This window comes from Leptonychotes weddellii, chromosome 11 (assembly GCF_054177405.1).
Source record: "Leptonychotes weddellii isolate Sample4059 chromosome 11, ASM5417740v2, whole genome shotgun sequence".
Lineage (NCBI taxonomy): Eukaryota > Metazoa > Chordata > Mammalia > Carnivora > Phocidae > Leptonychotes > Leptonychotes weddellii.
The window spans coordinates 6,795,655-6,823,078 of NC_138379.1; the positions used below are offsets into that span (position 1 = coordinate 6,795,655).

Below are 27,424 nucleotides of genomic sequence, written 5' to 3' on the forward strand. Positions count from 1 at the left end.
TCTGGCCAGGCTTCTGCTTGACACCCCACCCCCCAGCCCCCTGTTCCGGTCCTGCAGGTTCCTGCCTCAAGCAGAGTCCCAGCCAGACCCTTTTTCAAACCCAGCGCGACCACTGTGCATCCAGTGATGCTTGTCTCCATCTCCTGACTCCTTTTTCTGTTCACTCAGGCAGGAGCCAGGGGCCCGGGCTTCTGCTGGTCCTTTTCTCTTGGATGCACTGCTTTCTCTTGCAGCGAGTGGCTGGGAAGCTCATCCAGCTCCATTTCCAGCAGGCTGAGTGCCGCCAGAAACGTGGACCGTCTCTGTCTCAGGAGGCACTTAACCGCTGCTGGGTTAGGCCTCCTCTTGCTAGTTACCTTCTCTGTACTTCCTAGTTCTAGCCTTCCTCTGCCTCTCCTCCTCATAGTCCTCGCCGTGCTCCTTCTCCCCCCGTCCTCCCTGACGGGCTCCTCCGTGGGAGTGGGGATCCTGGCTGACCTCACACTCTTCCTACCTGTTCTTCACCACCACTGGGGGATGATTGAATGGGGAATCCTCCTCCTTTGGCACCTTCCACCTTGCTGGGAGGCCTCTGTGACTAATCCTGCTGCTCTCTCCTGAGCCTGCTGCTTGCCATGGCTGTGGGGCTCCTACCTATGGGCCTGTTCTCTGTGCTCCCCGTCCTCCATGGGGTACCAAGCCCGGTGCCGTGCCTTGCTTCACGTCACATCGTTCTCTGACCCCGTCAGAGGGCGGTCCTGTGTTGTCTCTATTGTCTGAGCGCACCTGAGTGTGTCCCATACATTTGTCCTACTTGTAGGTGCCATACACACAGCGCCTGCTGGGGGGCGGAGGGCTTGTTTTGGTGCTTCTTGCTGGTTTTCCCTCCGCAGGACTGGTGCTGTCACCCGGTACTAACCTCTGGTAACACGCTGCAAGCCCAGGGTCCCCATCCACGTGTTGCTGGTCAACAAACGTATTGTGCATCCACAATGGGTACAGAGGGAAAAAAGGCAGTCCACGCCCTCCCAGCCCTTCGGCTCCCGAGGAGACAGGAGGAGTCTGTTAAAAGTGAGCAGAGCATGGGGCGCCTGGGTGGCTCAGTCGTTAAGCGTCTGCCTTCGGCTCAGGTCATGATCCCAGGGTCCTGGGATCGAGCCCCTCATCAGGCTCCCTGCTCGGCGGGAAGCCTGCTTCTCCCTCTCCCACTCCCCCTGCTTGTGTTCCCTTTCTCGCTGTGTCTCTCTCTGTCAAATAAATAAATAAAATCTTAAAAAAAAAAAAAAAAGTGAGCAGAGCAAAGCTACACGAGTGCCAAGGGAGCAGCAGGGACCTTAAAAGTCCTAGGAGCTTGAGAGTCACCAAGAGGAGACTAGGGGAGGCGGATGGGGTCTGGCCTCAGCAGTACTGAGTGTAGACAGTGACCCACGGTGGCCTCTTCCTTGGGCTCCCAGAGTCGGGGGTTCAGGCTGGTAACTGCTGAAAATCACTTCCCCCTGGCCTTTATTTTTTTTTTTTTTTGAAGTTTTATTTATTTGAGAGAGAGAGAGAGCGTGCACCTGAGTGGGAGGAGGGGCAGAGGGAAAGGGAGAGAGAATCTCAAGCAGACTCCCAGCTGAGCACGGATCCCAACATGGGGCTCGATCTCAGGATCATGACCTGAGCTGAAATCAAGAGTCGGACACTTAACCAACTGAGCCACCCAGGTGCCCTTCCCCCCCTCCCCGGTCTCTTTTACGACGGGTCAGAGCAGAGTTCGGTCATGGTGACCCCAACACAGGCCTTCAGGGCCAAAGAGGGTGTCTGCACAAAGATTTTGATTGAGAGTGCTGTTTAGGAAGGGTTTCTGGAGGGATCCACATCCATACATGCGAGGTGCAGTCCTGTTTTGGTCACTGACGATCCCCGAGAAGGTCAGCCTCGGGCTTGTGCTCTGGACTCACTGTCCCCACTCAAGGCCCAGTCTGTGGCCGAGTCCATCCTTACCAGGCCCTTCGAGTCCTTGCCTGTTTTTTGGGCAGCTCCTGTCATCCCTAGAACTGTGGTTCTCAACCAAGGACAGCGTGTCCCCTCAGGCCCCCTGGGGAGACACTGCTGAGACACTGCTTTCCCGCCCTGTCATCACATTCCTTCAGCCTGGTCAATATTCGTGTTCATTTCTTCTCTCTACCAGGTGGTCCCCTTCTTGAGGGCTTAAAACCAGCAGCTAGTGTGCATTTGTAGCTGTTTTTCAAGCATTTTTCTGGTTCGTTTAGGCGCTTTCTAAAAGCTGGTTGGTGAGATTTTGGACATGAGGACCCGGCCGATCTATTTCACCCGAATATCGAACTGCCTCTGATGCCCTGGGAACAACTCCTCTTCCCTTACAAACCAGAGGAAAGAAAGCCTCTCCCTCCACCCCTCTGAATTGTCTCAGGACTGTGTTCCTTCTTTTCACAACGTTTCTCGGAAGACACTGACAATCTCTTTTCTTTTTTGTATCTCACCTAATTTTCATGAACCATCCTGTGCAGTGGGACATATTCTCATTTTATCAATGAGCAAATCGAGACTCCACAGGTTAGAGAGCTTGCCCCGCCCCCCCCATTATCCGCTTAGGAAAGGGTGGGACTGGAAGTCCGAAGTCAGTCTGACTTCGAAGCTACGCCCTTTTTCCTGCCTCCCAGGGAGAGCCTGGTTGTTGTCGCTGGAGCAAAGTGCAAAGGCTGCTCGAATTCATAATTTGTCTTGTGGATCTGCCATTCTTAGATGTTCCCGAATCTCGAAACCATCTGAGCGTTCTGAATACCTCTCTGAAAAATGGGTCCCCGCGATCCCTGAGTAGAGTGAGCGCCTCTTCTCTGTCCCGAGCTGCTCTTCCTCAAGCTCTGCGAAGGTTGCCTTCATCCAGAGTTCTGTGATTTATGATTTGTGTGTAGAGTCCCCGTCTTGGCTTTCTTGAGGGGTCAGAGCTGCAGCCAGAGTTCAAGGGAGGGAGGGGGCTGAGTTGCCCCTGGATATAATGGCTGAGCCCCCCCCCCCCATGACTTGATGCCTTCTTCCTTCCTCCTTCGCTGTCATTCTTGTGCTCTTGGACTCCAGGAGCCCTCTGTTTCTAGAGTGGGGAAGAGCCTTTACCACTCATGTGCTAGTGGGAAGCCTTAGTCTTCCGCATCCTGGCATTCCGGAAGGCACGGGCTGCTGTGGACCCCTTCCCTGTCCTGTGTCACAGGCCGCCAGGAATGGCTTCCAGGACCCTCTCCACTCTAGTTAATTTGGCCACAGTCGCCTTGGGTTTTGGGTTCTGGACCTGCCACGGCCTCACCTACTCCAACCTTGCTATTTTTCAGAGGAAGCCAGGATGTCCTGACATTAGCGGCAGGCCCAGGCTTTGAACTCACCTCTCTTTCCTCTCAATCCTGTTTCTGAATTTGCTGTTCTACTTGTTAAGAATTAGTTGTCCAAGAAAGTTGAAAACTTTTTTTTTTTTTTAATTTTAGTCTCTGCAACCAGTTCTAGTTCAAAAAGAATAATAGTAGTTGGATTTTTACATCTAATCCCCAACCCCCCCCCACCCAATGCCTTTTTTTTCTGCATTGCTAAACTAGTCAGGGATATCAGACAACTCTTACCTTTTTGGGTGCAACTGATTTAGCTGCCCTGAAACTAATTGTCCCTTGTCCTGACTGTTTGGCCTCTTTACTTCGCGAGAGTCCCACCAGCCAGCAGTACTAATTCTCGTATCCTGGGTTAGCCCCTCTCACTGGTCACTGCACCTGACATTCGACTCTTGCCTTCCCGTTATGTAAACTGCTTCTGCATCCCTAATAATTGATATTGGTTATCCGGCACTTCTTCTAGCTGCTAAATTAGAATTCTGTTATTTTTCATTATACGAGGCCCTTATTAATTGTCTTTCTGAATTAGTTCTGCGCCCACCAGTGATAATAATGCTGTAACTAATGGATCTGTCCCTAGAATACTTCTTGAAATCACACTCTCGGGTGTGTAGTTTAGTGCTTAATGGACATGGAGCAATAGTGTCCCACCATTTCTGATACCCTCCACGAAGCTGCCTCAGTCCCTTTGATTTCTCCTCCACAATGACAAGGGTTATTGGGAAGGTGATTGTTGCCTCTGCCTTTAGCCTTGAGAAGAGAAAATAAACAGGGCCACATGGGGGTGGGGACTCTAGAGACTGGGATAGAAGAAGCTGGCTTATGGCTTAGGGAGGAGTGAGGGGTTTTAGAGGTGGGTGGGCCTCTGTGTTCCTTTTTATCGTGTGGTGTGTGGGGGATATGGATTTCTGGTGCTGGCTAGGGGGAGTGGAGGCTCAGGGGTCTGTGGGTGTGCATGGAAGGAGGCTGGGCTGCTGGGAAAGCCTTACCAATTCCAGGGGCTTGCAGGGGTGGTGGTGCAGGCACTTTATTCCAGGATGGGTGGCTGCCCAGAGGAGCGTAAGGGACCGAGGGTGCGGTGTTTGAAGAACCTGGGGAACTTTAGGGGGGAGAAATGGGTTCTGGAAAGTCAACTTAGGCAGGAAGGAGGGATCAGTGATGAGTGGGAGAGAGGAAGAAGAGGAATGAGATATGCCGTGAACATGAGCCCTCTGCCAGCCCATGGAGGGCAAAATTTCCTTTTCTCTGTTCTGGTGGCAACTCTATCTCTCTGCTTTTCTCAAGGAAGAGAAACAATAAAAGAGAACCTGCCCCCTTTCCTCCATGACTCCCTGGATCAATTTGCCTATCCTCCATGCCCAGGAAAAGCAGACCCCTATATCCCTTTCTATGCTCCTTGGGAACCTCTTCCTTTTGCCTCCAAATGAAATTGCCTCTCATTCTAGCCAGTCCTGTGATTCTCTAGGGGCGTTGGCCACCTTCTCCCAGCCTGACAGCCAGCTGGCCCATCACCAACCAGTTAACCCATTAACTCGATATGGTCACTGGTCAGCCAGTTGGCCAGTTCTCTAGAAGGCCATCTGGTTGACCAGTTAGCCAACAAGCCATTGTCCATTACCTGAGTCAATAGCCCATCCCTTTCTCGCATCCCTTGTCCCCCTACCCTTCCTTCTCCTCAACTCCCTAACATTTCAGCTGAAAGGACTTACTAATACTGCATAACTGGGTCTGCTTCTTAACCCTCTGCCTTCCCTCTCTCACCCTCTGTTGGAAAACCCCGTTGCCGACTCTGTGTGTGTTACTAACACGCTTATAACCCAGGGGACCAAGGGATGGCAGGGACAGGTGGGGTGAGGTATGAGTGAAAAACCGAACTAACCTTTCTGTCTCATTGCGGAATGTCGGCCATCTTTAAGTCTTTGCTTTCCTGGTCCAGTTCTTTTGTTGTTTTCTTCTCTACTAACCAAGGTCTTTAACTGTTCCCCTTCTCTGCAGCCGGCTCTTCCGGGAGGGGTTGGGGGGGGCAGAGGAATCCAGAGGAGGGGTTGGGAGGGGGGATTGGGAGAAGAAGGGATTTAATTTTTTTGTGTGTTTTATTTCTCCCTCCCATTATAATTTAATTTTCTTTAAACAAAATGTTTTAGCTGAGCCTAAGGTGGGAGGGTCTGAACCACCAACCAAATATATATGGATATATATTTTTCCTCCTTCCTTGAGTTTCACAGTTGGTCATTTTATTTATCTTTTCTTTTCGTTCTGTTCTTTCGTTGTTGTCTTTGTTGTTGTTGTTGTTGTTTTTTTTTGACCCCCCTCACCCCCTCCCCCATATCTCCGGTGAAGCACGCAGGGATTGGACACGCTATGGTAAACAAACTGCATTATCTGGTAGATATCACTCTAATTGTCTTACCGTTTGGTTTGCCGTGGGTTTTTTTAACTGTTCGATTCTCCCTCTTTTGTTGGTTCCTTTCCCCATTTGGTTTTGGTTGTTTTGCTCTTCCGATTGTTTTTGGCGTTCTGGACAATCTTTAGATTTTGCTTCTCTCTTTTAGTTTTCCTCTTTCCCTTTTCTTTCTTTTTTGGCCCAAACTCAAATCCAAAAGACAAATGGAAATCGAGGAATTTGGCCTGTCCCTGCCCTAACCCTGACTCCTGAATTCAGATTCCTGGCCAGAGAGACCCGGGGGCAGGCCCCATGTTCATCGGCTCTGGTTAGACCAGCCCCGATGCCAGGCTGCTGATTTCTATTGCTTTATTTTGTTCCTTTTCCCCCATACCCCCCGCTCCCTCATTTTTTCTCTTTGATTTAGTTTCTTTCTTGGTCTCCTGAAAATCCATGGAAAACACCATCCCATGACATGCTACGCTCTGGTCACTGTCAGCTCCTGGACAGGCCCCTCCAGTTGGGAGTGGGGGGCTGGGGCTGAGCCTCCAGTGGCAGCCAGCTGGGCAGATTCCTTGAAGCGGGGGAATGGCCCTGGGAGATGCGGAGGGGCCCGGGACCAGTTCATACCAGTTTGGGCGCTGTCCTATGCTGGCTGCCAGGGAAGAGGTGACATCCCCTCCCTCCCTCCTCAGCCTTGAGGGTTCGTGGTTCTGTCTCCCCCAACATTTGCATGGCATGAATGGTCTTTTCCCCCCAGGAGGGATAGCGGCCAGTTCCCCCCACCGCTCTGCTGTTCTGACTAACACTGTGTTTCACACTGTCTTCCTTCTGCCCCCGCATCTCTCCTGACCTCTGTCCCCCTGCCTGTCCCGCATGGCCTCTGACGAGGTGGTTACCTTCCCCGGTGAGGGGATGAGAGGAGGAGGTGCAGGAGGGGTGAAGTGGGGCTCCGTGTTGCCAAACTCCTCTGTTTGGGTTGGGCTCAGTCCCGGTGAGTGTCGGTGTGGGTGTCCGTGTAAACGCAGCTGGTGTGTGTTGGTGTGTGGGTGCGACTGTGGGTAAATGTTGGTGTGACATTTAGGGGGTGTTAGTGGGAGACTGTGCTGTGTGTCTGTGGGCTTCTGCTGGTGACTCCTCACGTGTGAATGCTGGTGTGAGCTGCGGGCTGTGGGACGGTGCGGAGGTTTGACCCTGGGCAGGGCTCTGGGGGGAGGCGAGCAGTGGGGGCCAGCCCTCAAGTCTTGGGCTGTGATGGGCGGGAGCAGGGCAGGAGCTGGGGCGGGCCCTTTGCTCCCGCCTCGCCTCGGCGTGTGTGCCTGCTGGCTGTGCTGGTGCCCTCCCCTGGGATTCCCTCGCGCCTGCCCGTCCCAGCTCTGCAGCAGCAGGCAGTTAGTCATCGCCTATTAATAATGCAGAGTGATTGAGCACCAGGCTGGGGACCCCACAGATGGACGTGTCTGCTCCCGTGGGGCCCGCGCTGCTTGGGGCAGCTGCCTGGCCTTCCCAGCCTTCCTGATCTGTGAGGCTATGTCTGGCCTGTCCTGATGCTTCCACGGGCCGTGTTTCCCTTCACCCACAGACCCGTGGTGGTCCTGTCCTCTGCCCTGTCCCCGAGGCAGTGCCCACAGCCGCAGTCATCCCAGCCCTTCCCCATCCAAGACCTCCTCTGGTCACTCCCAGTCATCCTGGTGTTCTAGTAGAGCCAAGTGGTGGTCCCAGCGCCATGCCACCCACAGGCTCTGCTCTCCAGCGGCTGCTTCTAGAAGTTAGCTTCTGTCCACCCCTCCAGCCAGGCCAGGAGCTGGGCATTTGGAACTCTTCCTTTGCAGAGCCTCCCTGGACAGCCAACCTGTGACTTTGGGGACAGAAAGGAGGCAAGATAAACCCATGTGGCACACCCCAAACACCAGGGCAAAACCATCTGAGAATAAGGACTCCGTAGACCTTCCTTCTGGTCTTGGTTCAGTTAAAAATTGACCACATGGGCTTGGGCCAAAGCTCAGTTTCCTCATCTACTGAACAGCTGATAATATACATTGGCTATTTCATGGGGTCAGTGTGAAGATCAAGCAGGGTAATGGAAGGGAAAGCGTCTGTACTCTGTAAAGGAAATTATAATTTTATTCATCTTTATAACATATTAACTGATTATCTATCTCAGTGTTTCCAGGGTGAGGATGTTTTGTAAAGAAGTGATTCCCTTCCCATAGCAAACCCTGGAGAATACAGCATCTCTGGCCCCACAGGAGATCCTATTACCATCCCTTCTTAGGAATCAGTCTCAAAATAACTGCATGAAACCCCAGAATGCCTCAGGAATTGGCCTGGGGAGGAGGAGGAAAGATGGAGGAACATGGTTAAGTTGGTTAAGAGGCAAACAGCCTTGTCTGGTTTCAGCCCTGGCAAGGAACGTTCCTGCTAAATTCTACGTTTTTAAAGTCTACGGTGTGAGCATCACTGCTTGATGATCAGGGCTGATTGTCTCCTGGTGGCCTGAGGAGCTTCATAAACCCTCGAAAACCTGTCCCTGGGGATCAGCCTTTTCAGGGGAAGACTAGACTCAGAGCATGGGGCCCCAAAAGAGACAGGGTTCACCCTGTTGTTACTCCCAGGCATTCCTCAGCCCCAGTTCCAGTTGGCTTTGAATTTATTTTTACTAACTCATTTTTATAAGGTCTCTTTTCTTGTTATTGGAGCGCTTCTCCTTGGGGGAGAGGGTGGATACAGACCAAAAAGGCCAGTATGTTGAGAGGTTTGGGTCAGGTGTGGTCAGGATGATGGAAGTTTTCTTGTAAAAATAATAATAGTTTTCTTGTAATAATAATAATAATCAAAGACACATACTGGGGTCTCTGATCCTTTTAAATAGCTCTCACATCCTGCATATAATTTAAACTTGACAAATGCCTAGGTTGAGGCATCAGGCAGAGACTGTCGTCAGTTAACCGAAGGGGAAACTGAGGCCCAGCGACAGCTGTGGGGGGCACATAGCAGTTATGGAGGGTCCGGTGCCTTCACTTCTGTTATCTCAGTCGATCCACATCATCAGCCTGAAGTATGAGTGATGGAGGTAGTTACACCCCTTTTACAGATGAGAGGCAGAGATTGTTCTGGAAAATGGGAAAGGCGAGAGGAACTCACGGTTTCTGACCTGAAGTCTTTCCCCTCTAGCCCCAAACTTTATCAAATCCAGACATCAGGAGTTGCTGTAGGGCTATAACTGCTGGCCAAATCACTTTCCTGGGAATCTGTTCAACCTGATTCTCCTTTTAGCTTCTCCCTGCCCCAAACAGATGGCTGAACTTGAGCAGGTAGCAGGCCTGCACGACCTCCCTCAGCCATCCTGTCTTCATGCCCTACTCCTCCCACTTAATCTTTTTTTTTTTTTTTAAGATTTTATTTATTTATTTGACAGAGAGAGACACAGTGAGAGAGGGAGCACAAGCAGGGGGAGTGGGAGAGGCAGAAGCAGGCTTCCCGCAGAGCAGGGAGCCCGATGTGGGGCTCGATCCCAGGACCCTGGGATCATGACCTGAGCCAAAGGCAGGTGCTTAACAACTGAGCCACCCAGGCGCCCCCACCCCACTTAATCTTAAGGGGAGGCCCGGGCCTTCTTCCTAAACTAGTTGTTCTTAACCACCTTTGGCTTCTGGAACCCTTTGAGAATTTGATGACAATAATGGACAAATGAGACAATTTTTTTTTTAAAGATTTTATTTATTTATTTGAGACAGAGAGAATGAGAGACAGAGAGCATGAGAGGGAGGAGGGTCAGAGGGAGAAGCAGACTCCCCGCCGAGCAGGGAGCCCGATGCGGGACTTGATCCCGGGACTCCAGGATCATGACCTGAGCCGAAGGCAGTTGCTTAACCAACTGAGCCACCCAGGCGCCCCTGGACAAAGGAGACAATTTTGCATATAATGTGGATGGCCTTCAAAATCCCAGAAACCCATCTAGCCCATCCACAAGTCAAAAACATCAGCCCTCCATCTTATTCTCCCCTGAATAAGTCCCCCTCCCAAGGAGGTCAGTGACCCTGTGATCCTAGCAGGCAGCTGGGAAAGGCGCTGGATGGTGCCAGAGGGGCTTTCCCTCTTCCTCAGCCTTTCTTCCTGGGTCAGGACAGGCATGGAGTGTTCCTCTGGGGACAGGTATGGCCAGGACCCGGTTTCACATCCCACCAGCCTGCCTGCGAGCAGACAGGCAGAGCAGAGCGGAAGAAAGGTGGGCCCAGCGGGGAGGGTTGAGACCCCGCCCAGGTCAGAGGCTGCCTCTTGCAGCCACCTCCAGCCACACTCCATGCTCCTGGGGTGTGGAGGGAGGCTGGGCTCCCGTGTCTTCGGTGCTTCACCCCTTCTTCCCCAGCTGCTCATGGCTGTTCCAGGGCAGAGCTATGGCTCATTCCCGTTGGCGTCCTCAGTCCTCACTCAGGGCCCTGGCAGTCTGGGTTGATGTGTTGGTGTGGGTTGGGTGCCGAATGTCTGCTGTGTCTCGGGTGCTAGCCATGGTCCTGGTGACGAAAGGAGGATGCTTGGAAATGAGCCAGTCAGGACTTCTCCCGCTGCCTCCAGCAGGATGTGGTGTGTGAGCAGGTGTGTCTGGGTCAGTGATTAGTAGTGAATGGGTGGTGGGAACGAGTGTCTGAGTCACCCTCTGGTGAGGAGGATCTGAGCCTCGTGTCCCTTCCCTTTCTTTCTTAATCCATAAATGTCTCTGTCCTAGCGGTGGCTCCTCTCTCCTCCTCCGTTGGAAGGAAGCTTCTCCTTCTTGCACCCACAGCTTCCTCGCCTCCATCTCTGCTCTTCCCCATCTCCCCTGACCCCGCATGCCCTCTCACCTGCGGCTGCCTCTCTCTCTCCTCTCCTGCTGGGCCTGGCTCCCAACCCTGGCCCTCTAACCTGCATGTGTCCCAGCTGCAGAGGCTGTTCTGTCGCACGGCCCCCCTGCCCTCCTCCCCCGCCGGCCCCACCCCTTCCAGAAGCTGCGCGGGGAGGGGGGGTTGGGGGACAGGGGCATCACGAACCCCTGGGGTGGAGGGGGACGGGGGAATTACGCCCCTGTTTCCTGCTTTTACTAACGAACCCGCCATTTTTGTGTCTGGACTTTGATTTGTCTGAGGGAACAGTCGGGTTTTACTAATCTCCGTCATCTCCCTCCTTGCCTTCCCCAGAGACTGTCCTCCATTCCCCCTACTCTTGGCTTCCTTTCCACCTAGTGCCCGTCTCCCTCTTTCTCCTTCTACTTCCTCCACCCCCAGGCTGACCCCCCCTTCCTCCATGCACCTCCGTATGTCACCCTGTCTCCTGCGACCCTCTCCCTCAGCCCCTGGGCCAGGACTGCTCTAAAAAATAGTTGTGAATTTGGGGGACAGATAGGAGGGCGATTAAGGCAGCCCTTCTCCAAAAGGGGCACCACATGGCAGGGATTTGCATAAAGCCGTAGAGGGCAAGGTCAGATTTGTGCCCAGTCTGAAGGGGAATTGAGGAGGGTGCTCCCCACAGGTCAGGTCCTTCTAACTCTAGAATGACAAAGGCAGATGAGCTCACTGCATGGACTGGGCCAAAGAGAGCCCATAGGATGAGGAAAATAGCCATAGCTGGTGCCCTGGCTGCTGGAGCCGAGGAGGGAGGACACAGCTGAGTGGCTTAGGGGGGCTGGAAGGCTGAGGAGGCCAGGGAAGCCTCTTCCTGAGGAACTTGGGGGCCAGCGGGGCCCTCCCCCTGCACAGAAGCAAGGGCACCTGATTAGAGCAGTCTCAGAGGATGGAGGCTCTGTCCACTCAAGGCTCCTGAGGTGTTGGGCTTATAGATGGGACACAGGCAGGGAGAGCCCAGTGTTTCTCTGGGTCACGAGGTGACCTGATGTTCGCCTTTAATGACCATGATGTGTCCCTGGATTGTGCTGGGATTAATGTGGTTACAGGGACATGTCAGGCCAGATACCTACCCTTCAGGAGCTGACCGTCTAGCTGGGGTGACCAGACACAGGCTGAGGAACTAATTAGTGGCCTATTTCCAGGTCTCGGTGTGGCATCAAGAGTGGAGGTGCAGGGTGGGACAGAGCTGAATTTGCCCTAGGGAGACCCCTTCACCTACCACCCCTCCCTGTCCTATCCCACCCCTTCACCCCAGTCCCCTTCTTCCCTTTCCCCAGCCCCCTTCTGCCCATCCTAATCTTGTATGCATGTTTTTGTGACTAATACTTTGATACTTCCCTTTCCCACCCCAATCCCTACTTCCCAGCCTTAGGTGGGTTGAGGGAAGAAATAAACAATAATGACCAGCCCTCCCCTCAAAATAAGACTCAAAAGCCAAACTGCCCCCTCCCACATAGACCTTCTGTCCTTGAACCTAGTCCCCCCAGCACAAGGTTTGATGGTTCCCAGGAGGGGGCCCCTTCAGCCCTCATTCTGCTCAGCTCTACCCCCACTCACTGTGAGTGAGGAGGACTTGAGGGCCCTGTGGGGGAAGCTCCCCTTGCCTCGTTGTGCCCATGTTCTTTCGGAGTTCCTAACATCCTCTTCCCACCCCATGACAATGGAACCCTGGAGACCAGGCTCAGGAAGATGGCTGGTGGCATGTGCGTATGGGCCGGTGTGGGTGGGGACATCACAGGATGTGACTGGAAGGCCCAGATCTCCAGACTGTGCCTGAAAAGAGGGTCCTGAAGCATCTTTGGGGACTGGGAAGTGGGGGTGAGCTGTGGTCTGCGGAAGCACGGTGTTGGGTTCACTGTGAGCCAGCTTCCTGATGGCTCCTGTAGGAGCCTGCCTGCTCTTCCCAGGTGACCATCCTAAGCCACAGCTTCCCTACAGTGGGGCGCTCGTGGTCCCGAAGCCCTTGGTTCTTCCCCCACAGTCTTGCTGGGTCTCTGGAGCCCTTGCGGGCTGCTCCTATGGCTAAACTTTTCAGGGGCCAGGTGGGCATTTGTCTGGGGAGGGGGTAGACAGACAGTTCCTTGCATATGTCACTCCTCCCCAAGGTCACTTCTGCCTTCCCCAGGTCACTGCTGAGCCCCTGTCCTCTCCGTGGAACATCGGGTACTCCCCCCCTCCTTACCCACGTTGCTTTCTTAGCTGACTTTTCAGCCCAGGGTTAAGGTATCGTGAGGTTAGCCCACACCCCCTGTTCCCTAACCTGAATAATGATGGCGGTGTTAGTAGGGAAGACAACGAAGAAAAGAAGGCAGGCTGATAAATAAAGGGCTACCCTCACTTTGGGAGACAAGAGAACCACCGACGTACAGAGGGACCTGGGGAATAAAGAGACAGACTCAGGAAGAAGGCAAGGACCAGTGGGAACCCTTGATGTTAGGGTGGTGGTGGTGGGAATCAGCCCCCGGGGGGCGTTCTGTGTCCCCCAGGAAGTTCCAATGCTCCCCAGTAGTATCTGAGTTCCTGTTCCGCATGCCCTCGCTATCTCCCATTTCCCTGTTGGTCTCAGATTGAGAGGATTCCTTAGTGCCCTGAAGGGACAGCCTCAGGTGAGGCAAAGCCACCAAGATCCAAGGAGAACTGGTATTCTCTACCTCCTTTATGAGAGATGCTCTGAAATCACATGAGGGTCCAGAAAGCACCTCAAGAGGAGGGAAGTGAGGATGCCATTTGCATCCCCCCATACTGGGGCCTTGTCCTGAGGTCGCTACTCCTGTTTGGAGCCATTTCCAGGAACTGCTTCTTGCTGTTCTTCCTGGTGAGCCCTCCAAGTACCCTTCAGGCCTCTGCCTGCTGAGTTGGGGGGCTGTGGGGCAGGACTTAGCCCACCCTGAAACCATCAAATCTTGTGCTACCTCCTTTCCTGCCTTCCCTCTCTCCCCCCCACTGTTCCTCTTCCAAGACAAGCAGACATAAAAATGGGGGGTCCCCCTCCCCCTGGCCCCCCGGCCCCTCCCTTGCCCAGCCCGTGGCTTTTCCCAGGGAGTTGATGCCGGTTGTCTCCTTGTCTCTCCCCCTCCCTCCCTGGGCTGGGCAGGTGACCATCTCAGTGGACGGGATCCTGACCACCACAGGCTACACGCAGGAGGATTACACCATGCTGGGCTCGGATGACTTCTTCTACATTGGGGGCAGTCCCAACACGGCTGACCTGCCGGGCTCACCCGTCAGCAACAACTTTATGGGCTGCCTCAAGGACGTGAGTAAGGCTAGGAAGGGTCTGGGGTCAGCCAGGAAACCCTTTGGTCCATGTCTTCAGTGTGATTTAGTCTGAGCTGGCCAACGGCCTGGTTCCTCTGTTCCTTTCAAGGTGCAGGGAGACCTCCCCTCTTCAAAACCTAAGCCCCATTGATTTCATCAAGAAGCTTCTCCTCTCTCATTTCCTTGAGCCTCCGAAGTCCCCCATCCTCTCTAGGACCCTCGAGGACCCTCGAGGGCGGCAGTGGTGCAGAGGAAAGAATGTTGGATGTGCAGACTAAAGACCTGTGTTTGGTTCTGGCTCTTCCACCCACTAGCTCTGTGACCTTGGCCAAGTCTGTCGGCCTGTCTAATTCTTAGTTTCCTCATCTGGAAAATGAGTAGTCAGTACCTACTTCTCAAGGTGGGTGTGAGGGGCAGACAAGAGGGTAAATAAAAATACTTTGTCAGTTGGAAGATGTCCACTAGATATGAGCAGTGGTTCTCTTGCCATTATTATGAACCCCAATTCAGCAGGTACTGAGGGCCGCCCTGCTAGGCTGGGCCAGAGGACAGAGCACAGACCATAAGTGGGGCAAGGGAAGTGTTTGTTGACAGCCTCTGTGCATGAAGTTCTAGAACAGAGGTCCAAGCCAGCGATCCAGTGGCACTGAGCAGGCCCCCCACCCCCCTTGGCAGGGTCGCATGGTGGCTTCTGCTGCTGCTGGGCAGGAGTGGCCAGGCCCTGAGCTGCTTTTGCTTCTTCATCCCTGACCCCACCCCTCCCTGCAGGTGGTCTATAAGAATAATGACTTCAAGCTGGAACTATCCCGCCTGGCAAAGGAAGGGGACCCCAAGATGAAGCTGCAGGGGGACCTGTCATTCCGCTGTGAGGATGTGGCTGCCCTCGACCCCGTGACCTTTGAGAGTCCTGAGGCTTTCGTGGCACTGCCCCGCTGGAGTGCCAAACGCACTGGCTCCATCTCCCTGGACTTCCGCACCACTGAGCCCAACGGGCTCCTGCTCTTTAGCCAGGGCCGGCGGGCTGGGGCCGGGGCTGGCAGCCACAGCTCTGCCCAGCGGGCTGACTACTTTGCCATGGAGCTGTTGGACGGCTACCTCTACCTCCTGCTGGACATGGGCTCTGGGGGCATCAAGCTGCGGGCGTCTAGCCGCAAGGTCAACGACGGCGAGTGGTGCCACGTGGACTTCCAAAGGGACGGGCGCAAAGGTCAGGAGGCCTGGGGGCTGGGGGGCCCCTTCCACCCTCCCCCTGCCTGACTTCCTTTCCAGCCCGCTCCCACTCTCCTCCTGGCCTCTCCCCCATCTGTTCTAGGCCCCTCCCACTCTCCTCCTGGCCCCTCCCCATCCTTTCCAGGCCCCTCCCACTCCTCCTGGCCCCTCCCCATCATTTCCAGGCCCCTCCCACTCACCTCCTGGCCCCTCCCCATCCTTTCCAGGTCCCTCCCACTGCTGTCCTTCCCTTCCTCCCATCCTGTCAGCCCCTTCATTGCCCCTCCTGTCATGGTGCATTGACAAGAGGAACGTAGTGTTCGGAGTCAGCAGAGCTGGCTTCACACCTCAGCTCTCCCACTTACCATGTGTGCGACTTTAGGCCCTTACTCAGCCCCTTGAAGCCCAGTTTCATTATCTATAAAAGGAACCATTGCACTGGGGTCCTTAAGAGGAGAAAATAAGAGAATATCTGTAAAAGCATAGCACAGTGTCTAACACAGAGTAGATATCCCATTCTCCTTTAAACAAACAAAAATCTTCCCAACCCTGCCTCCCTTCTAGCTAGGTCCATGCGACTTTCTTTTATTAACTCACTTAACAAGTACTTACGGAGTACCTACTGTGTGCCAGGTGCTGTCCAAGGTGCTGGATTAGGGCTGGTGCTGGGTTAGGGATGGTGGTGGACGAAAGAGTCTTCACTGTTACGGAGCTTGTGCTCTGGTGGGGGGACACAGGAGTACCTGACACTCTCACCTGGTGAGGTTTCTAGCACAATAAAACAGCAGGGCAGAGAGTGCTCGGGCCAGGCAGGTGCTATTTCTTGAAACTTCTGTTACTTCCAACCACCCTTTCCTCTACTCTTCCTTTTTGGTCTTCTTTGCCCATCCTCTTCTTTTCTGCCCAATTCTCTCTTCGTTCTTCTCCATTTGTTGACCATGAGAGAATGAATTGATGTAAAGGAGAACTGACACATTATCCAATGTAAGCACTTACCAACATCAGCTAAATTGTTGTGCCCCCCCCCAGTTGTCACTGCATCAGGCCTTCGAGACTGGGTGGAGGGGCTCTTTCCCCCCACACACAGGGAGGAAGGAGGCACTATGGCTCCCAGAAACATCCGCCTCTTGTGGCTGGCTGTTTCTTCCCTTCTCTTCCCCAGAGAAATATCCCCGTCCCCAGGCTTTACAGTACATGGGTTCATCCCTTGGTTTTGTCTCATGATGGCACCTGGGGGTCTTCACAGAGCACTCGCTGCCTCCCAGGGTTTCCCCATAGGTGACTAGTGATTCTCTAGGTTGGAAGTCTGCTCAGGCCTTGCAGAGAACCCCAGGGCCTTCTGCTGCTCTCTCCCTTCATGCAGTGGTCTCGTTAGCCTCCCACAGATCTCCAGAGCCCATACACCAGGTCTGGCTGGTCCTTGGGTCACTGTTTGACCAGCTCTGGCCATTTCTGATGTCCCAAGTTCATTTGTGCACTTAATCCCAGACTTGGGGCAGTCATCCCAACAAAGCTCTCCTTGACTTTTTCCATGTTTTTTTTTTTTTAGTTGTGTTAAATCACACATAACATTACCATTTTAACCATTTTTAAAGTGCACAGTTCGCTGGCATTAAGGACCTTCACACTGTTGTACAACTATTACCACCATACACCTCCAGAACTTTTCGTCTTCCCAAGCTGAAACTCTGTCCCCATGAAACACTAACTCCCTGTTCCCCTCCCCCAGCCCCTGGCAGCCACCATCCTACTTTCTGTTTCTATGGATTGACTACCCTAGGGACCTCCTGTAAATGGAATCATATAATAATTGTCCTTTTGGGTCTGGCTGATTTCACTGAATGTGTTTTCAAGTTCATCCATGTTGTAGCAGCTGTCAGCATTTCCTTCCTTTTTATGGCTGAATAATATTCCATTGTATGTAAATACCACCACCTTTTGTTTGTCCATTTATCTGTCAATGGACACTTGGGTTGTTCCATTTCCCTGTTTTGGAGCAAAGATCTGGAGCAAGGCCTGTACTCACTTTAATTTCCTTTTGTTGACTCTCCATTGTACATTCTTTCCCCATCTCTTCCTTTCCCTCCCTCTTCCTTCTCCCCCATTTGGTTCATTTACTGAGAGTCCAGCTGGGCAGCGTCCATGTCCAGGAGGCCCCACAGCAGGTGGGTAGAGCAGGCATCTGGGGAATCTGCTACCAACAGGGATATGGGTGATCAGAGGGCCATATAGGGGGGCCTGGTCAGGGAGTGGGTTTTAGCAGCGAGACCCTGGGACATCTGACACCTTGTCAGGAGAGACAAGCTAGGGCCATGTTATTAAAATGGGACACAGGGGAGTGACTTCTCTGGCTTAGGAAAGGTTTTGAGCAGAGGAGAATGTGCTCCAGATTAGGAGTCCCATCCATAGAAGAGGCCCTAATTCTGCTTCTTGAATTTGACACCCTGTACTCATGCTTTGATCTCCTACTGCACCCCCTACGCTGTCCAAGATCTCTGCCCAGTCAGGCTAATGTAGACCAAACCCTCCTTACCTCTCTTTAACCCTGTGGAGATAGGCAGACTTTTTTTTTTAATATTATTTATTTATGAGAGAGAGAGAAAGCAAGTGCATTAGTGGATGGGTTGGGGGGGTGGGAGGGAGGGGCAGAGGCAGAGGGAGAAGCAGACTCCTCGCTGAGCAGGGAGCCTGACGCAGGGCTTGATCCCAGGACCCTGGGATCGTGACCTGAGCCAAAGGCAGACACTTAACTGACTGAGCCACCCAGGCGCCCAAAGACTTTTTTTTTTTCCCTTAAGAATTCTTGAGAAAGGACAGAAGAAGGAAAAAGTATAGAAAAAAATGTAAACAGAATAGTTTCTAATGTATAGGCTTCTGCTTCTTAAAGATCTCAGTAAAGGTTTTGAAGCTCCCACTTGATCCCAAATCTTTTTTCTAAGATAACCAGCCTTTCCTTCTAAAGAAGTCTTACGACTCAGGAGCTCTGTGCCTGGCCACCCCTCTCCTGACTGTCACCCTGTGTCGGGCTCTGGGAGCGGATCTGCCTGCCCATCTTGTCCACCAGGCAGAGGGTTGGACCAGCAGGCTCTGGATGGCACTCTGCCTCTGCTCCTTACCCTCTGGGGTGCTTTGGGCAGGTTCCCCAGTCTCCCTAAGCCTCACCTGCCGCTTCAGAATGGGATCATAAAGGGCTATTTTCATAGGGTTACCTTGAGACCCTGACATAAGAGAAGTGCCGAGTGCCTGACACACAGTCATAAAAGTTCAATAAATGTTAGTAGGAAGAAAACACTTTGGATTCAAACCTTTCAGCCTCCTTAGGGTTCTCTGCCTCTGGTTTCTGGTCTAAGGCACTGGCCGGAGAGATGACCCATGAGTGATCCAGCCCTTTGGGGCATGTCCAACTGCTGTGCATCCCCTGAGGACTCACTCAGGTGCAGAGGGAGGAGTGTGGACAGAGGCCCACCACACACCACAGCTGGGCTGGGGCTGGCTCACCTGAGCTCCTGAACTTGAAATCTTTGTCAGGTAGTATCAGCAGCTGCAAATAAGGCTGAGCTTCTGGCCCAGGGCTGCTGTAGGGTGTGGGGTGGGTGGTCAGGGGTCCCTTTCTGGCCCGTGTTGACTCTCAATCCTGCCTTCGTCCCTGAGGCCCACTCTCCCTTGATCCTTAGGCTCCATCTCGGTGAACAGCCGCAGCACACCGTTCTTGGCCACCGGGGAGAGTGAGATTCTGGACCTGGAGAGCGAGCTGTACCTGGGTGGTCTCCCTGAGGGAGGACGGGTGGACCTGCCTCTGCCCCCGGAGGTGTGGACGGCGGCGCTTCGGGCTGGCTACGTGGGCTGTGTGCGGGACCTCTTCATCGATGGGCGCAGCCGAGACCTTCGGGGCCTGGCCGAGGCTCAGGGGGCGGTGGGCGTCGCCCCCTTCTGCTCCCGGGAGACACTGAAGCAGTGTGCCTCTGCCCCCTGTCGCAACGGGGGCGTCTGTCGAGAGGGCTGGAACCGCTTCGTCTGTGACTGCATCGGGACCGGCTTTCTGGGGCGGGTCTGTGAGAGAGGTGAGGCTGGTTTTCATTCCGGGTGTCTCCGCTGCCCATCTTTGGGCCCTTTCCTCCTCAGGGTGCCCCTCACAGGCCACCCCTGGGCCTGTCATCCTTGTAACGATCCTCTTGGTCTTCTCTCTCCCTCCACTGGCCTTCACCTGTACCTCGATTTCCTGTCCCCCCACTTCTGGGGCAGAGGCCACGGTCCTGAGCTATGATGGCTCCATGTACATGAAGATCATGCTGCCGAATGCCATGCACACGGAGGCGGAGGATGTGTCTCTGCGCTTCATGTCCCAGCGGGCCTACGGGCTAATGATGGCCACCACCTCCAGGGAGTCCGCCGACACCCTGCGCCTTGAGCTGGATGGGGGCCAGATGAAGCTCACGGTCAACCTCGGTAACCACCCCGCCCTGTGTTCTGGTCCCTTCCCTGTCCTTGCCTCTGACCACACCCCCTCTGTCTGGAGAAGCTGGTGGTGGCGCCACCGAGAGTGGGAAATGGGGAGGTGCCAATCCTGGGTCAGCGCCCCTGAGAGCTCCGTCTCTAGCAAGGATGCACGGTGTAGGGGATGCCCCATGTTTGGCAGCACTGGGTATGGGGTGCCCCCAGCATGGCCGTGCCATCCATCCCAGTGTGTCTCGGTGTGACAGCTGCTCTCCCGGGACACTCATTTGGGTTTGGTCGCGCCTGTCCTGCATCCACACGTAACAACATAGCTCCTTCTTGGTTGTCGGCTCATCCACTTACTCTTTCACCGGTTCATTCATTTGGGAAGGACTCACAGATGCCTGGCGGTGCTAAGCCTGAGCTCAGCGCAGCTCGTCTGGAGATGAGGAGGACCTGACCCTGCACATAGCCACTCTCACCTGCTCTGAGTTTAAAGAGCCATGTCTGTGTGCATAGGTACACAGATGACGCTGGACAACTCGGGACATGTCTTCCCTTGTCTCCTTTCACGCTTGAGTCCCATAGCTGCCCTGTGAAGCCACGAGATCACCTGCTGGGCTTTGCTTTGCCTGTTTTATAGATTGTGAAATTCACATACCGACTCATCCAACATCACAAAGCCAGCAGTGGTTGGGGAAGGAGCCCAGACTCAAACCCAGGTCATTTGCCCTAAAGTACAGTGTTTTCCCATTGCCTCTAACAGACTGGGGAGTGGAGGGCATCAGGAACCCTCACCATCAGATGGCTTGCCATCTCTGCTCCTGCCCAGAGCATACATCACCGGGCCATCCCCAGGGTGTCTGTGCAGATGGGACCATCAGGCCTGTTGGGGCAGGAAGAAAGCAGCAGGTGCACTCATTCAGCTCATATTTATGGGACACTGTAAGCGCCAGTGTCTTCTGCCCTTGGACTATAACAGCAGCGAAGATGAGGATCCCACCTTGGTGGGGCTTTCAGTCAGGGGAACACTGGAAGTTGGAGGTCCTGAGCCATCCAGGCTGGGCTCATGACTGTCCGTTTCATACTAGCCTCGCTAAACACAGAAGTATAGCACCCAAGGGCCTGCCATGTAGGAAGATTCAGGCCACGAGGCTCACTCGTTGTGTCCTGGGCAGGAAGAGAAGTAGAATTCTTCTGAGCAGATTAGGAGTCTCAGCTGGAGAGAACACAGAGCTTTGAGCTTTTAAATCTTGATCTGCAGTTTCACCCTAACTTTGGTCTCTAGGCCATTTGTGGGACAGACTGTGGCCTTTTGGGGACCCATTGCCTCATTAATAAATTTATATGATGTCTTTCCCTTTCCCCTTTTGGCCAGTTGGTCTTTGTCCTCCCAGGACAAGGATTTGCTGAGCAGGGCGGGGGCTGGAGGCAGGGAGATGTGTAGGTGGCTGGGGCCATAGAGTTGGGGAACATGAGGGCTCTGTGAAGCTCTGCTTTGGGCCATCATCACAGCCCACAGAGTGGGTGCTGGGTGTCAGTGCTGCAGGGGGGAAAGTGGGAAGGGAGACCCCCTTTGGCCAATGTCTCATGGTCTGTACAACACCCCTGGTCCCTCTGAAATGGTCACGGGAGGAAGGCACCAGCCCAGGACCCCATGAGTGGCCCTGTGCTTCCTCAGACATTCCTGGTCTGTGTACCCAGACCCAGTGTGACATACTCCTTTGCCCTGGGAGGTGTGTGTTCTCCGCACAGTAGCACATGGTTCTGTGTGCTGGGGAGTGATACAGTAGGGAACATCTCTGGCCTTCTGTTTGCAGGGAAGGCAGATGCTTCTTCCTCACCTGGGCTGTCTTAGGTGCTTGGGGAAGAAGCTTGGGTTCCTTTAGATTAGACAGGAGGCGGTGTCCTCAGCCAGGAAAATGCTCTCTGGTGGGTCCTCAAGACCTTTCACCCTTAGGATCTACCCTCTCCTTCCCATCGGCATGCTTTTCTGTCTGTGCCTCATAAGTACTTAGAAGGCAGAGAAGAAGGTGGCCCTCAGGATGCCAGCCAGCAAGACAGTCCTCCCACCTCTCACCTGTCACTGCCTCTCACCCCTGCCTCTGCCGGGCCCCATGCAGAGATGCCATCTCTAATATGGCTCATGACAAGCCATGACCAAATGCTTCGTGCAGATGCATCTGTCCACAATACCGAGGGACGTGTGTACAGGGAGGTGTGTGGCTGCTGTGTGATCCGCACCCAGCCATGCAGCCTCAGGCTCTGATGGGAAGAGCACTGGGCCTGGGGCCAGGAGATCTGGGTTTCAGACCCAGTCTCTTTGACTGCTGGGTAATTCATTACCCTCTGCTGGGCCTCTGTTTTATCTGTAAAATGAAGTTAAGGATCCTCGCTCTGTTTACCTTCTATGGTGGTTTTGAGGCTCAGATGGAATAACGGGAATGAAGGCATTACACAGATGCAGGACACATATGTAGGGACTCACCCAGCCTTCTCTAAGGAAAATCTTACTGGGGTAAGGACCTAAGCTTCAAACCAGGCCTGGAGGCTTGCTTCCACACTGCATGACCCAGTCTGACTCCTGCTTCCCCAACCTGCTTGCTACCCAGGGCCTGTGGGACCTCACAGGCGGGGAACACCACCAAGGATGGTCCTGGGCTGGACTTACTGCTGGGGACCAGAGAGAAGCCTGAGAAGCCTTGCTCTCTGGCCTCGAGGTCTCATCTTGTAGGGAAGGAAGGCAGCTCTGCAACCTGTCAGATGCTCGGTGGAAGGATGCAGACTTGATGCTGGGTCCTAAAGAGGAAAGTGAGGCTGCCGGTGGTCACTTGGTGGGACAACTGGGAGGAGGCTCTCAGTGCCAGCTTCAGAAGGTGGGGCGTTTGCTGGGCCAGAAAGGGCCAACCAGGAGCTGCTGCGTCCTTCTGGGCAGAGGATGCTAGAGACATTGGACTGTGCCTCCTGTCCTGTCCCTTGGCCTGCAGACACTGAGCAAGTACCCTAAGCTCTGCTGTCTGCAGCTTCTGAGCAGGTGGTTAATTTCTGTCCCCAGAGAACACTAGAGTCCCCTGGATTCATCACCCTGTTCCACTGTGACCTGTGTTCCTGGGTCCTTTTGCCCTTGGTATGGCCTCTTGGGCCATTGCCCAGCCTGGCCCGTCCCTGTTGCCCTCCATCAGGCGTGCCCCTGAAGACCCAGCTGTCCATGAGGCTGATATGAAGGGCATATTGTAATAGGAGAATCTACAAGCTGGAGATACCCTTAGAAGTTACCTCCTCCAGCCAGCATGCCCCATCCCCGCCCCGGCCCATGTGTGAGTTACCCATTAGTTCCTCCATCTCTGCTCAGCTGCCCATGTCAGGAGCTCCCCACCTCTGATGGCCACTCTAATCATTGGGTCTTTTTTCCTTCGTGTCAACCGCCCCTTCTGAAGTTCCCACTTGTGGACCTAGTTCTGCCCTCTCAGGCCATACAGAGTAAGCCTAACTCGTTCTTGTCGTAAACCAGGCTGAATACACATTATGTTCCAAAGCCTGTTAACCCCCGAGGCCATGGAAGGGTGCTTCGTTCCCATTGGGGGGGGGGGTTGGGGGCTGTCAGTGGTTCTCAAACTCCTCCCATAGTCTGGTCTGCCAGGGAGATTGCTCCGAACAAGAACTGCAGACTGCCACTCTTTCATGTCACTTCTGGGATGAGCTTCTGGCCAGTGGGCTCCTGAGGCTTCTTGCATAGGAGCCTTGGGCCTACCATCTCCCATCTGTGGGATCTGTGTGGTCTGGGTGGGGCAGGGGATCAGGTGGGGCGTAGATGGAAAGCCTAGGTTCTTTACCCTGGGTTCCTTAACATGCAGGTGACCTTTCCCACCTGTTTCCTCACACACTCATCCCCTCGTCCTGGTCTCTATGTCCAGCCAGGATCTTGGTGGGTCTGCGCAGACCTGTCACTTCCATTCCTTCCCAGAACCTGAGGCGCAGGTCACTAGCTAACAAGTCGCTAGCCAGTGCTGCCTGAGCTGGCTCCGGGTGGGTGGGTGCCCGGAGGGCTGGTGCCCTCTCTCACCCCCACTTTCTGCCTGCCTCCGGGATGGTGCTGGCTCCTTCCCGCAGTACCCGTCTTCACAGGGTGTTTGCTGTCCTCAAACCCCACTGGAGCGGGGCTTCTGAGGGTGGGTCCTTGCAGGGGGTGGACCTGGAGCCAACACCTCTTCTCTGGACAGATGGACCCCCATTCCTGGCACTCCCCTGCTGGGGAGGGGAAGAACTGAGCTTTTCCCAACAGGGGATCGGCCTGCCCTTCCAGCCCCTTTTTTCTTTTTTGGACCCTTCATTGGTGAAGGCTCTGCTGGCCCAAAGAGAGCCCCCGTGACCCGACTGCAGGCCTGGCACCCTCCCACCCTCACCCCGACATTCTTCCCCTCCTTCCATCTAGCTTCTCCTTCCCTCAGCTCCCCCTTCCTTCCTCTTTTCTCTCTGCACCCTCTCGACCTCTTCTCACTGGGCCTCTGACTTTCCCCTGAATTTGCTCCTTGGCCTTCCTCTGCTTCCTCTTCCCTCCCTTGGTGCCAGGCAGTGGCTCAGGGTCCCGGCTGCTCCCCCCACTCTTCTGTTGTGGTTGACAACGCGTGTGGAGCTCAGCCGTACTGCCCGAGGGGCCCATGCCCCCAGAGCCACAGGGGAATCTGTTCACCTCCACTGCAGGAACCTTCAGGGGCCCAAGGGATGCCAGATGCCCCCGCCTTTGTTTCCTGGGCATAGGGCTGTGGGTAGAGCCTGCTCTGGGAGGAGCCATAGGATGCCAGGATATTGCTGGAAACTGCCCCTTTTCTGAAAGACAAGGGCCTGCCTGCTGAACCCCTCTTTCTTGTTCTCAGCTCACAGGGAGGAAAGCTGAGGCTCAGAGAAAAGCCATTTGCCCACAGCCACATAATGAGATTAGGACCCAGCTCCTCTGCCTCAGGGTGTAGGACTTCTGCAGCCCCAGGCTGTCTGGGTCCGATGGCATGGTGCAGGTGTCCAAAGGGCCCTAATTCCCAACTTCGTAGAACCCTAGTGTCCGTTCCCTCTGTAAGGCTGGCTGACTAACACGGTGTGGATAATGTGTCCCATCGAGGTGGGGTGGGGGTTGCCCAAGGCCCTGGGGCCCTGGGCTGCAGTTCTGTGTAGATAGCGTGCTTTCTGGCCACATGGGGCCCGCTGACCCTGGAGTCATAGGATAGCAATGCTGGGGCTGGAGCAGGGACAGGAGACTTAGCCTATGGTGCCTGCCTGTCCCTGACTCGCTGGGTGTCCTCTGGAATCATACTTTGGGGGCCTTGGTATCCCCATTTGTGAGGCCCTGGCCCCTCCCTTGGAGAACAGATCGATGCTAGTTGCTCTTCAGGGTGAAAGATCACTCCAGTCCCCAGTGGCAGCCTGGCATCCTCCGTGTTAGGAAGGGTAGAAGGAAGGTTCCTGGAGGGGTGGTGCTGGCCCCCTGGGACTTTGGGAGGTGGATGGCCTCGGGAAGGGAGTCCTGGGGCAGACCCCTCCATTTAGCTCAGAGCCCAGGGGGCATGGGGAGTGACGTGTCACAACTTGGGCTCTGAGCAGGGAGTCTTCCCAGAGCAGGGGATGCAGGGATTCTGGCCCTCCCCATCCATCTCCCTCCCGGAGATGTGGAGATGTGGGGTTGGTCAAGCCTGCAGCCCCACTATGATCCCCTGTACGACTGGGATTCCCAAGGTGCCCATCTCCCTCAGACATGAGAGGCCTGGGCCCCTCTAAGGGAGACGCAAGCCCTCTTCCCATCACCTGACTGCCCTGCCTCCCAGCTCTGGGGAGGGTTGGAGCCCTCTTGGGGGCAGGAGGGACAGGGGTCCAACTGAGGAAGGGGAGAGGGCACCTGGGCACGCGTGGTCCCCGGAAAGTGGTCCCGGGGGGAACCCCCGCCCGCAGACACCCCTGCCTGTGAAGGATGTAAAAAACAAAAAAACAAAAAACTTGTTTTGCCTTTTTGTCTCCCCTCCCCCTCTGCCCGCCCCATGGCCCCCCCAGACTGCCTGCGCGTCGGCTGCGCACCCAGTAAGTGGCTTCCCTCTTCTTCTGCAGAGCCCCCAGGGGCCTGGGATGCTGGACGCTGGGATCTGGGGAGGGATAGCGGGGGCTAGCTTGTGTGGGGGTTGGGCAGTGGGTGTGGGGAGGGGAGCAGACATGAGGGTGGGTGGGGGTGGGGTGGCTGTGGAGGGCAGAACGGGCCCAGTGACGCTGAACCAGGAAGAGTTGGTGGAGGACCGTGGGTCAGCATGCTCCCTAGGTCTGAGCAAAGGAAGGCCAGGAAGCCTTGTCATCTCAAGTCCTCAGGAGGGCGGGGCAAAGCCTTGGTGGCACCTCCCACAGGAAGGCCCACCGCCCTACGGCCAGAAGAAGCCGGAGAGGAGTGGGGACATTCCACTGCATCTCCAGAGGTGGCCACAAGGGGGAGGGCGAGGCACGCAAGAAAGAAGATGAGAGTGGGGGAACAGGGTCAGGGCTTCAAAGTTCAGCCCTCCACAGTTCCTGTGGCGGGTGGGGGCTGAGTTCCTGCCAAGTTTGGGGTGCATTCAGATGGGACAGGGAGGCTCTCGGCTGGGGTGAGAGGGAGAGCAGGTGTGGACATTTCTGAGCATCCCAGTGTGCTGGGCTCAATGTTCCGTCTCTGAGAGAGTGTTTCTGCATGGTGTGCCCTGATGTCACGCAGGAGAGCCCAGGAGCACGGCAGATGCCTGCAGAGGGGCTGTGTGTGCTCAGCGTGTCTCTGTGGGTGTTTGGTCCCTGTGTGCGCATGCCTGGTGAGCCCGGTCCCCTCTGGCCTGAGCCCTGGGGGGCCCGGTGGTGATCTGGGTGTGCAACGCGGTGTAGCATCATTCTACAGAAAAATGTATTTCATCCTAGACTTGGGATCAGATAATCCTGGTCTTGAATAAATGGTCATGATTCCTAAGAAAGGTTCCCCTCTCTGGCCATGTTGGCTGCACTGTGTGTGTGGTCGCATGTCCAGATGTGTGGAGTTAACCAGCTGTGTACAGAAGGGTCCCACGGGGTCCCTCCGGAGATGGGGGAGCTGCGTGTCTCTACGAAGGTTTCACTGCCAGCAACGAAGCTGTGGGTGCAGACTCACACGTGGGGGCATGGTAATGCTCTGTATTTTTGAAAATTATAGGTCTATGCCTATATGCTGGGAATCTCACTGCTGGCTACACACACTGACATTGAAGTTCCTTAGAAGACTTGGAAAGAAAATATTGGTTGTAGGTATGAGTGTCTGTGTGCAGGGCCTCGGGGCACCAGTCTAGAGGCACCTTTCCCATCAGACTCTATTCCAATGATGCCCTTGGCAGTCGCACAAAGTGGCAGTACTGTTATCTGGAGTTGTGACGGGGTGTGGAACCACCGTGCGAGCGTGTGTCCTTGTGCGTGTGGGTGCGTGGCACAGCTGAAGAGGTGCGGCAAGCTGTGTGTGCGACCTGTGTGCGCGGGGGTGAGACTCTGTGCACGCTCGGGGCGGCACAGGAAGCCGTATGCGGGCGCGTGGGAGCGCCGTGCTCACTCCCCCCTTGGTGCCACAGGTAAAGGCCCTGAGACGCTCTTTGCGGGCCACAAGCTCAACGACAACGAGTGGCACACGGTGAGGGTGGTGCGGCGTGGCAAGAGTTTGCAGCTGTCTGTGGACAATGTCACCGTCGAGGGTAAGTGCTCTGAGACCAGGGAGTGGATGCATCTCCAGCGGCCTGTGGATGGCTCTCTTCTTGGTGACAACTTCCTGGGCCTCCCTCCCTGGGGCAGCATTCTGGCAAGCTACGGCTGCCATTTTTCCCCGAGGAGTGGCATATTAGGGGGTGCTCCTTGCAGGTGGCATGGCCCCGGATGCCCTTGAGCGCTGGACC

The 27,424-nt window shown here is 54.8% G+C and overlaps 2 protein-coding genes across 23 annotated transcripts in view; both read left to right on the plus strand.

The window, feature by feature from the left end:
• The window catches only part of RASGRP2 (RAS guanyl releasing protein 2), a 361,639-nt gene that overhangs the window by 52,379 nt on the left and 281,836 nt on the right, over positions 1–27,424 (plus strand). The window lies entirely within an intron of this gene.
• Positions 1–27,424, plus strand: part of NRXN2 (neurexin 2) — a 97,768-nt gene that overhangs the window by 24,416 nt on the left and 45,928 nt on the right. For 4 of the 15 annotated variants that reach the window (XM_081797853.1, XM_081797859.1, XM_081797857.1 and 1 more), the window contains exons 6-12: positions 5,697–5,741; positions 13,714–13,875; positions 14,646–15,084; positions 18,761–19,147; positions 19,329–19,532; positions 25,557–25,583; positions 27,098–27,226. In XM_081797853.1, the coding sequence (XP_081653979.1) occupies positions 5,697–5,741; positions 13,714–13,875; positions 14,646–15,084; positions 18,761–19,147; positions 19,329–19,532; positions 25,557–25,583; positions 27,098–27,226 (1,393 nt within the window). The remainder of the gene's footprint in view (positions 1–5,696; positions 5,742–13,713; positions 13,876–14,645; positions 15,085–18,760; positions 19,148–19,328; positions 19,533–25,556; positions 25,584–27,097; positions 27,227–27,424) is intronic. The other 11 variants (XM_081797855.1, XM_081797862.1, XM_081797867.1 and 8 more) reach the window with 5 other exon arrangements.